The following is a 14,428-nucleotide window of genomic DNA, read 5'->3' as shown; positions in this document are numbered from 1 at the left end:
TTGTGACACAACAAGGAGTGGAATTAAAGAGTTTGAGACAAGATGGAACAAGATGGAACAAGACTAGGTGGAACAGACTATTCACTTCAATGGGTGACACAGTGCTGCCTGGCTTCTGCCTCATGCTAACTGGTTCTCAATAACTTTCCCAAGATAATGCCATTACTTTGAAGATTGTTTGAGCTATATGAAATTGGCAAACAATTTGTCATTACTTTCAAAGTGGTTCAGTCATCGCAATTACTAAATCACTCATCTGACTGAGCGAGGTTCAAGTATCCAAATAACCTAGCTACGAAACCCACAAGGCATTTCAGCTCACATGCATCCATGACAACCTACTTTGTGTTTGCATTTTAAGAGTGAAATGCTCAATCAGTATATCAACGTATCGGTCTCTCAAAATCAATACATTTTGTGTGGTCGGCTGGTATAGCACATCAGAATAAAATCCAGCTAGTAACTCGAGTGCAATTCAAACATACACTACTACCCTACTACTAGGCTTCACTACTACCCTACTACTAGGCTTCACTACTACCCTACTACTAGGCTTCACTACTACTAGGCTTCACTACTACTAGGCTTCACTACTACTAGGCTTCACTACTACCCTACTACTAGGCTTCACTACTACCCTACTACTAGGCTTCACTACTACCCTACTACTAGGCTTTACTACTACCCTACTACTAGGCTTCACTACTACCCTACTACTAGGCTTCACTACTACTACTACACATAGACATAATCAAGTTCGAGTGACGGGATGTAACATGGAGTCCTTCTCCACTGGCCCTGGCCCTGTAGGACCCATAGGAGTGGACGCACCATGGGACGGACAGCCCATATTATTTACTGTGTTATTTACTGTGTCCCACTAAAGTCAGGCTATAAAATGCCATTAACGAATTCCATCACCGGCCTGTGAAATCTGTGCAGGCACACAGAGGGATGGCCGTCTAAGCGCTGGGACAGACACACGAAGCACACACGCACACACACATACACACACACACACACACACACACACACACACACACACACACACACACACACACACACACACACACACACACACACTGGGTGTATTCTCTCTCATTCTCCATCTCAACCCACTCAGCTACCATCTACCTCACAAATAGTATTTCCCTCTGTCTCCCTATCCTTGTCATAGACAGATTCAATCAAACTGGCCCTAGTATGTTTGTGTATTTTTTTACTTTACAAACTGCTGCCTTTGTGCATACAGGAAATGTATTATGAAAACTAAAACATACACCTGTGAGGAGTGTAAAAGTATTTGCCATTTTTTATTTGACCATGAAAAAAGTGTGTTTATGCTTTACTAAATACTGCAATGTAGGTTTGATTCTCCCTGTCCATTGAAATATGCTCACCTTGCAGTTCATCTTCAACCATATTGTTTCATCCTGAAGCCATAGCACTTTAGTCAAACTACGTTGAACAAAAACATCAATGCAACTTGTAAAGTGTTGGTCCCATGTTTCATAAGCTGAAATAAAAGATCCCCAAAATTGTTCGTAAACACAAAAAGCTTATTTCTTTCAAATGTTGTGCAAAAATTTGTTTACATCTCTCTTAGTGAGAATTTTTCCTTTATCAAAATAATCCATCCACCTGACAGGTGTGACATATCAAGAAGCTGATTAAACAGCATGATCATTACACAGGTGCACCTTGTGCTGGGGGACAATAAAAGGCCATAAAAATGTGCTGTTTTGTCACACAACACAATGCCACAGATGCCTAAAGTTTTTAGGGAGCATGCAGTTGGCATGCTGACTGCAGGAATTTCCACCAGAGCTATTATCAGAGAATTCAATGTTCATTTCTCTACCATAAACCGCCTCCAACGTCGTTTTAGAGAATTTGGCAGTACGTCCAGCCAGCCTCACAACCACAGACCACGTGTATATCGTTGTGTGGGTGAGCGGTTTGCTTTTGTCAACGTTGTGAACAGAGTGCCCCATGGTGGCAGTGGGGTTATGGTATAGACAAGCATAAGCTGCAGACGACAACGCATTTTATCGATGGCAATTTGAATGCACAGAGATACCGTGACAAGATCCTGAGGCCCATTGTCACGCTGCATGAGATAAATGGTGGCATTTTTTGAAGGTATCTGAGACCAACAGACGCATATTTGTATTCCTAGTCATGTGAAATTCATAGATTAGGGTCTGAATTTATTTAAATTGACTGATTTTCTAAAATAAACTGTAACTCAATAACATCTTTGAAATTGTTGCATGTTGCATGTTGTAACCCTATTTCACCTGAGCTTCCTAACATACAGTAGCTATGATGTGGCTACATGACCATCAAGGCGGTTTTGTATAAGACATCAAGGGGAGAGAGCGGAGAATCAGAGAGAGTCAGGGGATGGTGGTATACTCCTAGAGAAGACATGCTGGTGTATTCTCTGCTGAAAGGATGAAACCCCCCGAGTACAGAAGAAGTGATGGAATTATAGGTGGTAAATGTTAATCCCTGATCAAACCCCCTTCACTTCTCTTTCATCCCTCTCTTCTTACTGGCCCGTCACCGCAGGTAGTTTCATCTCTTAATTGAGCCTTTTGTAATTATAATTGAATAATTAAAGGCCTTCATTAAAGGCGAACACATTATGTTTATCGATTCTGACAAGACAAAGACCCGACTGTATGCATGATTCAGTGAGATGAACACACACACAGCAGCAAACTCATAAGCACTCAAAATAATGCCACGTAACAGTGTTGCTTCAGTGTAAGTGTTGTATCCGCCCCTCTCCTCGCCCCAACCTGGGCCGAATCAGGGACCCTCTGAACACATCAACAACTGCCTCCCACAAAGCACCGTAACCCATCGCTGCACAAAAACTGTGGCCCTTGCAGAGCAAGGGAAACAAATGCTTCAAGGTCTCAGAGCGATCGATGTCACCTATTTAAACGCTACTAGCGTGCACCACTACCTAGCAAGCCACCGCCTCTTTCTCCACAGCACCCAGTGATACTGGTCAACAGCATCAATGTAACAACATTACTTCCGTCCCTCTCCTCACCCCAACCTGGGCTTGAACAAGGGACCCTCTGAACACATCGACAACAGTCACCCTCGAATCATCGTTACCTATCACTCCACAAAAGTCACGGCCCTTGCAGAGCAAGGGAAACAACTATTTCAAGGACTCAGAGAGACGCACCGCTAGCAATCCATTTCACACCAGTTCCACTTGTTTGGTGTTGCTTTCATCATTGTACAGTACAGTGCCTACTTTATACTCAGTAGTGTTTAAAATGATCCCTTTCTCTTTATTTTTTAGGAAGCCCACTATTGTGCAACGAGGGACACACACGCACGCGCGCACACACACACGCACGCACGAGACGCACGCGTACACGCACACACACACACACACACACACACACACACACACACACACACACACACACACACACACACACACATAGGTCCTGACTTTGGCCTGTCTGTGCTCTCTCCATAACCTCTGACATTTAAACAAAGGGAGGCAGAGGGGTCTTGAACTCTCACACCAAAACAACAAAAAACAGGAAAGATAGCCACACACAGACACAGACACACATACACACAGATGCACACAAACCCCCCCACACACACCCCAGGGCCCCCTGAATGCCTATCCCAGATTATGAGAATTTAGAGAAGTAACATGATCAAGTTCCACACTGTGACAGAGACTCTATTCCAATCTACCCCCTGGATGGATCCTCCACACACAGGTTGGCTGTGTTGATACTAGTGCTGATACTTTGTGCTCTCCTGTAGGCCAAACATTCTATTCTGCTGGTGTCATATGAGAAAGACCTACAGCCTTCCGAATATTTACATTATCAAATTCGTGTTTGGCAAGGTGAGGATGAGTCATAGCTAGCTCATCCATCTGAAAGAGAAACAATGAGGGCTAACCGGTGTGAATATAGTGGGGGAATTACACCTCGTCGCCAGTTATTGGGAACAGAGGATTGAAACAGAACACCGGTCTAAAGAAGAAGACTCAATGCTCTAGCTCTCTCTCTCTTCTCTCTCCACCGCCAGGGCCATCCACACACAACTCCACACCTATCAAAGGACATTTTTGTAGTCTATATCCTGTGTTCTCATTCTCACTCTTTCTCAAACTCCCTAACAACTGATAGTATTTTGTGAAGAGAACCAACTGCTGTAGACTACAATAAGAGACAATTAGTTTGTAAACAGAACTTAATTTGTTCAAGGTGTTCGTGGAAAAATAGATCTTGTTCTCTTCAACTGAAAAGTGTTGTGATGGCCAATATGCACATTTGCACAAACATAAATGTAATTACTCTGCAATAAGGACACTATAGGACCTAACGTGTTACCAAAGGAATGCCCATAGTTTCGATGTTGAAATATAGGCTAATTGTATAGTAAGTAGTATGTTGTTGTTCTGTCCCTTCAGAAGTTGGCAATTGTATTAAACAAGTTGAGACCGGCTGTGGCCTTGCTCACCTTGACAGATAATCCGTTTTCATTTAAGGGAAACACTGTGGGGGCTGACAGCGCCTGAAACCCCAGTGTCTTCACGATTAAAGAAGATATATAGGTCTTTCACCTGGAAGAACTGAAACTAACCAGCACACAGTGTAGCCTACTGCCATGAATTTGAACTCGCCTTTATTAAACCAAAACAAATGGTGCTAAGAGGTAGAGTAACATAGTAAATGTAAATCCGGGGCACTCAAATGAGTAAATAGTGGGGTACGCCATACAGGTAAAACATGAGCCTATCATAATAATTAAAACATCAAGAAAAGTGTAGGCTATTACACCACTTTTTTTTTATCATTACTGCATATCAGAGGCATAGCCGTGGGAAGTAGGGGTCAGAGGGTGATGCAGCCCCCTCTGAAAAATCTGTAACATATTGTACAAATTGCAACATATTATATGGAATGGATGATTGATATCCACAAATTAATACATACCATATGAAATGTAACATATCATACTAATTGGAGTGTCCCGGATTTACATTTGCTACAGTATATTACGTCTAGGTTGGAACGGATTATTTTAGCCCAATGGCAAGGCCCCCTCATCTTTCATATTCAAATGAGCTTGCCAGAAACTCCATGTGTCCAGAGACAGAGTATTATCATATGAAATACAGTGGTGAGGGTAAATAGGCTACATAACAATAACAACTCCAGTTCATTTCTCACACCCATTCTCTTTCACTCCATCTCACTCAAACAGGCATTAAACAGGCTCCCGAGTGGCGCAGCAGTCTAATGCACTGCATCTCAGTGCTAGAGGCGTCACTACAGCCTGGTTCGAATTCAGGCTGTATCACAACCGGCTGTGATTGGGAGTTCCATAGGGCGGCGCACTATTGCTCTGGGTTTGGCTGGTGTAGACTGTCATTGTAAATAAGAATTTGTTCTTAACTGACTTGCTTAGTTAAATGAAAACATTTAAACAATGTTGTGTGTTAGCTAAGGGCAAAGCCTCCAGAAAGAGAGAGGGCCCTGTTGTACTCCAAGGCCTGGGCAAAGCCTCCAGAAAGAGAGAGGGCCCTGTTGTACTCCAAGGCCTGGGCAAAGCCTCCAGAAAGAGAGAGGGCCCTGTTGTACTCCAAGGCCTGGGCAAAGCCTCCAGAAAGAGAGTGGGCCCTGTTGTACTCCAAGGCCTGGGTAAAGCCTCCAGAAAGAGAGTGGGCCCAAGGCCTCAGTTGTTACTGGGTCAAGCCGTACTGTCCTACTTATTCATGCATCTATTCATTTTTCATTAACAGTTTTGCCCTAAAATGAACCTTTAAGTTAGATAATTATGTTTTTATGTTGTTATTCGCATTGCATCAGTTACCCAGATCTCCACTGAAATGTGTTATAGGCTTTCATCATTAGGACTCTTGTGATCCCTTTAAATTAAAGGATCAATTTTCATTTTGACTTTGGTTGTTAGTTTCCTAACACCTCACAAGGTCAAGGGGCCCATATTGTAAGAGAGAGCTAAATCCTTCATCTGAAGTCATTCAGAAAGAAAACAAACATGATGATGAATAAATACACAGTCACACACACACACGCTAAGTACATAAACAAACAAACTGGAGGGTGAGAATGGGCACAGAGAATCCAATGGAATCAGGCTCTTCCTGTGGAGAGAGCTCTATGATAACAACACCAGCACTCTGATAAGGACACACATACAAACACACAGTTCGCCCGTTTCCTCCCCGGCACTCTCTCTCCACTCTCTCTCTGAACTTGTGGAAAAGATGGGACACCACCAAGTATCACCCTCAACCTCAAACAAGTGAACACACACACACACACACACACACACACACACACACACACACACACACACACACACACACACACATACAAACACACACTCTCTCTCTCTCTCTCTCACACACACACACACACACACACACACGCACACACACACACACACACACACACACACACACACACACACACACACACACACACACACACACACACACACACACACACACACACATACTGAGATAGTCGCTCTCCCGGATGATTACAATAACACCACCAGTCTAATGAGGAGTGTAAAACTCCTGGCTCTGCACAAACACACACAAACACAACATATACACAGTCAAGCTTTTACAGTCTGATGAGTCAAGAGAGGAGACAGAGCAAACACGTCACTTACACTGAACACTGGCCATCCCAGCCCAGGCAAAGGGGTCCAGACCAGGGAAGAAGGGGGTGGCCTTGCCCAACATGCAAGCCCCTTGAGTGGACACGTCAAAGAGCGGCCGGGGGGCAAGAGCCTCCATACAGTCAAACATGCTCCTCGCTCTATCTCCACACACACTATAGTTTGACAAGCAACCACAACAGTCTTTCTTGGCTGTGGTTGTTCAGCTGAGCTCAGCTAGCAGTGACGTCTCAAAGGAATTTCCACACAGAACAAAACAAGAGCAGCTCAGAGAAGGACTGGCTCTCCAGGCTTGTGGTTGTTGTCGGTTCCACTCTGATAAAGTCCTCGACTGCCTTCCACCCCCCAACCTCTCTCTCTCTCTCTCTCTCTCTCTCTCTCTCTCTCTCTCTCACTCTGTGTGTGTGTGTATGTTGGTCTTAGAGTTGAACAGCTTTCTTTCTTTGGTTCTGGTCTTCTCTTGAGCTTTTCTCTCAAGCTCCAGACTGCTTCCCTCTCTCTCACACTCAGTCGTCAGTCTCTCGAGCCCTCTCTCCCCTCTGAGTGTCTCTCCTTTGCGGCTGTAACTGATCCAAACACCCCCTTCTCCTCAGCTCTCTGGGCCTCTCACACACAGCCAGTGACAATGTGGAGCGAACCAACTGCCTGTTCTCTCTGCAGAGACAGGGGAGAAAGAGAAGGGAGGAGGGGGGAGGGACCTAGAGAGCCAGGGGCGGCCACTCAGAGTCAGGTTGGTCACAAACTTTCTCTTGCTCCTATTTTCTCTGTCAGCTTTCCTGCCCTCTTTTCTCTTCTCTTCATATTTGACAAATGAAAACAAACACTATGCCTCCCTTTAATTCTTTCTTTCTCTTTCTCTCAGCCCCCCTCCTTTCTCAAATGAAAATCATCCCCCCCTCCTCAATCAATCCATCAATCAAATGTATTTATAAAGCCCTTTTTACATCAGCAGATGTCACAAAGTGCTTTACAGAAACCCAACCTAATAACCCAAACAGCAAGAAATGCAGATGTAGAAGCACGGTGGCTAGGAAAACTCCCTAGAAAGGCAGGAACCTAGGAAGAAACCTAGAGAGGAACCAGGCACTGAGGGGTGGCCAGTCCTCTTCTGGCTGTGCCGGGTGGAGATTATAAGAATACGTGGCCATTTAAGGCCAGATTGTTCTTCAAGATGTTCAAACGTTCATAGATGACCAGCAGGGTCAAATAATAATCACAGTGGTTGTAGAGGGTGCAACACGTCAGTACCTCAGGAGTAAATGTCAACAGCTTTTTCCAAAAATGTTGAGAGGAATGTGAGATTCGATATAAGCCATTATTTTTTAAAACATTTTCCAGGTCAAGGTTTGGCTTTTTCAAGAGAGGCTTTATTACTGCCACTTTTAGTGAGTTTGGTACACGTCCGGTGGATAGGGAGCCGTTTATTATGTTCAACAAAGGAGGGCCAAGCACAGGAAGTAGCTCTTTCAGTAGTTTAGTTGGAATAGGGTCCAGTATGCAGCTTGACGGTTTAGAGGCCATGACTATTTTCATGAATGTGTCAAGAGATTTAAAAAAATGTGAGTGTCTCCATTGATCCCAGGTCCTGGCAGTTCTGTGCAGACTCAGGACAACTGAGCTTTGGAGAAATAAGCAGATTTAAAGAGGAGTCCGTAATTTGCTTTCTAATGATCATGATCTTTTCATCGAATAAGTTCATGAATTTATCACAGCTGAAGTGAAGGTTATTCTCTCTTGTTGAATGCTGCTTTTTAGTTAGCTTTGCGACATTACCATTTTTTTTATGTTGGATTGTTCTTATTCTCCTCAATTAGGTTGGAAAAATAGGATGATCGAGCAGCGGTGAGGGCTCTTCGATATTGCACAGTACTGTCTTTCCAAGCTAGTAGGGAAGACTTCCTGTTTGGAGGAGCACCATTTACGTTCAAATTTTCTGGAAGCTTCCTTCAGGGGTCGGGTATTTCTGTATACCAGGGAGCAAATTTCTTGTGACAATTTTTTTGTTTGTTTTTAGGGGTGCGACTGCATCTAGGGTATTATGCAAGGTTAAATTACATTTGTTGCGATTGCAAACGTAATAAAATGGTGGTCCGATAGTCCAGGATTATGAGGAAAAACATTTTAATCCACAATATTTATTCCATGGGACAAAACTAGATCCAGAGTATGACTGTGGCAATGAGCAGGTCCGGAGACATGTTGGACAAAACCCATTGAGTCGATGATGACTCCGAAAGCCTTTTGGAGTTGGTCTGTGGACTTTTCCATGTGAATTTAAAAAAATACCAAATATATATTTTTTGATTTTTATTATCTGCCATGACTACAAGTTCTGATAGGAACTCAGGGAACTAAGTGAGGAATGCTGCATAAGGCCCAGGAGGCCTGTAAGCAGGAGCTATAAAAAATGATTGAGTTGGCTACATAGATTTCATGACTTCTTTTTTGTAAATTGAAATTTGCTGTCATAAATGTTAGCAACACCTCCGCCTTTGCGGGATGCGCGGGGGATATGGTCACTAGTGTAACCAGGAGGAGAGGCCTCATTTAACACCGTAATTCATCATGCTTGAGCCATGTTTCAGTCAGGCCGATCACATCAAGATTATGATCAGTGATTAGTTCATTGACTATGACTGCCTTGGAAGTGAGGGATCTAACATTTTAAGTAACCCTGTTTTGAGATGTGAGATATCACAATCTCTTTTAATAATGACAGGAATGGAGGAGGTCTTTATTCCAGTGAGATTGCTAAGGCGAACACCACCATGTTTTGTTTTGCCCAACCTAGATCGAGGCACAGACACGGTGGCAGACTCCACTAAGCTGCCTGGCCTGCACCCTATCTCATTGTGGAGCTAGAGGAGTTAGAGCCCTGTCTATGTTCATAGGTACGATGAGAGCACCCCTCCAGCTAGGATGGAGTCCGTCACTCCTCAACAGGCCAGGCTTGGTCCTGTTTGTGGGTGAGTCCCAGAAAGAGGGCCAATTATCTACAATTCTATCTTTTGGGAGGAGCAGAAAACAGTTTCCAACCAGCGATTGACTGTGAGATTCTGCTGTAGAGCTCATCACTCCCCCTAACTGGGAGGGGGCCAGAGACAATTACTCGATGCCGACACATTCTAGCTGATTTACACATGGAAGCTATGTTGCACTTGGTGACCTCTGACCTTTTCATCCTAACATCACTAGTGCCGACGTGGATAACAATATAACTAAACTATCTACACTCGCAAGTTTTAGCCTTAGCCAGCACCATCTTCAGATTAGCCTTTACGTCGGTAGCCCTGCCCGCTGGTAAACAGTGTATGATCGCTGGATGATTCTTTTTAAGTCTAATATTGCGGGTAATGGAGTTGCCAATGACTAGAGTTTTCAATTTGTCCGAGCTAACTGTGGGAGGCTTCGGGGGCTCAGACCTGAGAAGGCTCGACCTCTGACTCCGACTCGTTGCTTAATAGGGAGAACCGGTTTCTGTCGGCTGAATGAGCGACACAGGTAGAGCATACCAACAGCTTTTCTTTCCAGAAGCCTAGAGAAAATAGTCCGATTGCGGGGACTGTATGGGGGAATTTATATTACCATCTGTACTTACTGGTGGCACAGACTCTGGTTCATCCTTTCCTACACTTAAATTGCCCTTGACTAACGATTGCATCTGAAGCTGGGCTTGCAACACGGCTATCCTCCCCATAAGGCGATAGTTCTGCTGTATATTATGAGTATAGCGACTGCAATTACAGTAGATGGCATAGTTTTAATGTTACTACTTTTCTTATTTCGGCTGGTGAAGGTCCTGTAGAACAATGTCTAGATAAAGCGTCCGGGGTGAAAAAGTTGAATGAAAAAAGTTGAGCGAGGATAAAAACTAAGATGTTCGTAAATGTATTAAAGGTAAAAACTGAAAAGTTTGGCAGATAGCCAAGTAGTAACAAACAGCACAACAGCACAGAGACTAGTCCGGAAGTTGAGACCCACACAGACTTGAGGCTCCATGTTCCACTCTAGGGTTCCAACAATACAAATGAATGTGTCCCAAACACCACTTCATAGTGTTCCAAAGGGAGGGCACATGTACTGAGTCAAAACACAATGTTAAGAGAAGAGTGCCATCTTATTGTAAATTAATGCTGAGCCTGAGTGTACCACACTTAGCTTGCATTAAGTGACAGATGGATCATTTCTGATGGTCACTGCATGTAGGGTGAAGGCACCACAGAGACTTCAGATGACAGTGCCGTGGGGAGGAAACCACACACACACAGTTCAACCTGATGACCCAGAGAGGGGGTTTAATGAATTACACAGTATTGTGCAACTTTCCCAAGTAAGTGGATTATGCAACAACTGCCCATGATGACCATAGCTTTCTGATATTTACTCCTAATTTCTATATCATAGGGGTGGCAGGGTAGCCTAGTGGTTAGAGTGTTGGACTAGTAACCGAAAGGTTTCAAGTTCATATCCCCGAGCTGACAAGGTCCAAGTCTGTCGTTCTGCCCCTGAACAGGCAGTTATAACCCACTGTTCCTAGGCCGTCATTGAAAATAAGAATTTGTTCTTAACTGACTTGCCTAGTTAAATAAAGGTCAAATCATGCTTTTCCTTTGTTCTCTGGTTGACTATCATAAATGTTCCACCGTTCTCATCTCATCTCATCTCATCCCTCTATTTCGCACACACAGTAGTCATTAGCAGATACACTTATCCAGAGTGACTTACAGGAGCAATTAGGCCCTTGAGGCCTTGCTCAAGGGCACATTAACAGATTTTTAATCGTCAGCTCTTGGATTTGAACCAGTGATCGTTCAGTTACTAGACCAACACTCTTAACCGCTAGGCTGCACACACACAGTCTCATTCTCCCTTACCTCTCTCTTTGTTTTCGCCTCACTCTCTCATTCTACCCTCCTTAATTATGTCCTGCTTTTATTGGAATGAGTCTCAGGTCTCGTTACTGCTGCCCATACTAGTACACACTGTGTCGTTCACTTTTCCTCTCTGATTACCAACTTCAAACACAACAAAGGGTTTGACCAAACACATCAAAAAGCACAGCAGCAACATAGACTAAACCGCTACTGACAAAGTTTCAGCCACTGACCCAAGTAGTGGCTGACCCGTGATGTGTTAAAGAGAGGGGAAGTCATTTTAACTGATACAGAAGTTATTTCATAACATGTTAAGAGAGGAGCATGTTCCATAAATCAACACAAGCATTGTCAGCTGTGTGTACAGTATGTTCACCTGTCACCTATAATTCTCCCTCCCTGTCTCTCTCCTGCTCTACCTCCCCCTCTTCCCCTCTCTCTCCCCTCCCCTTCTCTCTCTGTCTTTCTCTCTCTCTCCTGTGGGTTTGTGTTTTCACCTCTCGGACTCTCTCTTTCCACTTCATCTGGCTTGTGTTGTTTTATAATTGCATTTATTCAAATCAATTCAGTTGGTTTGCCCAGTCCTGGGGTTGTTGGCTACTTCAGCCCCATTAAAACCACACTTTCCCCCGCAAGCCAACTTAAATCTGGTGCTGTGACTTTGGATACTTCATACGCTCTCTATATGGTCAACTCCACCCCCATCCCTTCTCCCTTCCCTTCCCTCGTTCAAGAGAGATGAACTCTTGAAGAAACCCCCAGTGGGGAACTAACTCCCCCCTCCAGACTTCTTCTGCCGTTCTCCTCCCTCCCTCCCTGGTTTCTGTTGTTTCCCTGGCTCACTTTTCGTCCGATCTCTTTGTTTTTATCCGATTAGATTTAGCCTTAGTGTATTATCACAGGTTTACTGTCAATATCCTCACCACTCGGTTTATGTACTGTTGCATTTTTCTCTCTATTATTCTTACTCCTCTCTTTTTCTCTACTGTCCCTCATTTATCTCCCTAGGGAACAATAGTAAAACTTCCAAGGAAAAAGTCCTTATTTACGTGATGCTACGGCCTATTTTTGCCTTTTCAGCTTTGCTTGGTTCATGTAAGCTTTCCCCTCTATGTCCCCCTCAAAACCTTTCCCTCTTCCAGTTGCAACATTTTTACCTGTCTTTCAACACGCAGGACACACACACACACGCAGGCACGCACGTATACGCGTGCGCGCACACACACACACACACACACACACACACACACACACACACACACACACACACACACACACACACACACAGAAGGGAGCGTAGCTGCAGATTCTCAGCCTGGTCTGTTCTCTCCACACCTTGAGACACTTACAGCCCCCCCTACCCACTCAATAATCCCTCCCCTACAGCCCCCAAGCCCAGGACTGAGGAAAAAGAGACAAAAACTAAAGAGAGAATGCAGACAGGAAAAGGTTGGCCCATTCCCGCTCGGTTTCTTTCGTTCTGTTTCTTTCGCTCTTTTTCTCTCTCTCCAACATTTTTTTGAACACACACACACACACACACACACACACACACACACACACACACACACACACACACACACACACACACACACACACACACACACACACACACACACACACACACACACACACACACACACACACACTGCACACATTCACATTCCAGCTCTTCACAGTATCTGGTTTCTCAGCTATTCATCCTGTTGTCATTTCTGACACAAACACACACAGGCCAGAACAATGGTCTTTCTCAGTCTCTCATAACACCAGCACTAACAGCCTGGGCACAAGTCACAATGTGTTCATCAATAAGGCTGCAGTCACAATTATGGTCGCAATTACAGGACTATAGAACTTTTGTCTGCATTTTGTGTGGCATTTGCTTGTGTTGGAATGCATAGTCTTCAGTTCCTTTGAGAGCAGGCTGGCAGTGGTGTGTGTGTGTGTTTGGACATGCTGAAACTGAGCGCATGTGATGACAAAGACACATAACACCACACAAGCCCTGCTCTACACACACACACATACACGCACACACACCCAAGTCGAGGCCCAACACTGAAACATTGCTGAGGACAATGTGTGACTAGCTCAAAATGGGTGTATATTGTGTTGTGAGAATAGAACTGGCCTAAAGCATTTGCTCATCAGTTCAAGCCTGTGTATCAGACTGTGGATCGTTCTAAAGTTCGAAAACGTATAGTAATCTTGACATTGGAGCAAGAAATAACAGTCAGAGGATGATGGACAAAGCCAGGAAGAGCTTTGGATCAGGAAGAGATCAGCAAAAGCGTGCATTAGTGCAAATTAGAGAGCTTATGCCCCACCCTCTTCTTCAGACTGCAACCACTCACTGAACTCCATTGGACCACCTCGCTCTCAAGACCAGACCAATTTTCATTGGTTGAGGTTTGTGTCAATCTCTTGTCAAGGGATCCTTTATCTGCATCTGTCATCATGCAGATTTGCCCACGCTCCCTGTGCGGCCCCTCTGTACATTTGTTTTGATTTTGTGCCTGACTCAAGTTTCTCTTCTAAACAACTACATTTAAAAATGAATACAAATAACAATCAGTGTTTTCTTCAGAGAGAATGGACTCATTCTCTGATTTTGGTGTATTTCCTCCTGTTATTTTGAAGTAGCCTGTGTTCTGTAGTTGCCTCTTGCCATGGCACCAAGAGTAAGCTTAGGCAGAAAGATCTGTAAATATTGTACTTTTGTTTGAACTTTTTTTTTGGCACCAATGTTTTGTTGTTGTTGATTAAACACTTTTATTAAGGGTTTAGTGACCAGCTGGTGGTTTCATAGTAACAGCGTCACCAGCCGAATTCTAATC

General features: G+C 44.0%; 1 protein-coding gene across 2 annotated transcripts in view; it reads right to left on the bottom strand.

Moving 5' to 3' along the window:
• The window catches only part of LOC139413586 (retinoic acid receptor gamma-A-like), a 78,954-nt gene that overhangs the window by 24,747 nt on the left and 39,779 nt on the right, over positions 1-14,428 (bottom strand). The window contains exon 1 of one of the 2 annotated variants that reach the window (XM_071161113.1): positions 6,706-7,359. The exons of the other annotated variant lie outside the window; for it this stretch is intronic. Coding sequence (XP_071017214.1) covers positions 6,706-6,844 — 139 coding nt within the window. The 5' untranslated portion in view covers positions 6,845-7,359. Of the gene's footprint in view, positions 1-6,705; positions 7,360-14,428 lie in introns of those variants that run through there. 2 annotated transcript variants of the gene reach the window in all.

This window comes from Oncorhynchus clarkii, chromosome 7, assembly GCF_045791955.1.
Source record: "Oncorhynchus clarkii lewisi isolate Uvic-CL-2024 chromosome 7, UVic_Ocla_1.0, whole genome shotgun sequence".
NCBI classification, from domain to species: Eukaryota; Metazoa; Chordata; class Actinopteri; order Salmoniformes; family Salmonidae; genus Oncorhynchus; species Oncorhynchus clarkii.
Note: the sequence above shows the minus strand (reverse complement) of the source record. Positions and strands in the feature narration are given on the sequence as shown.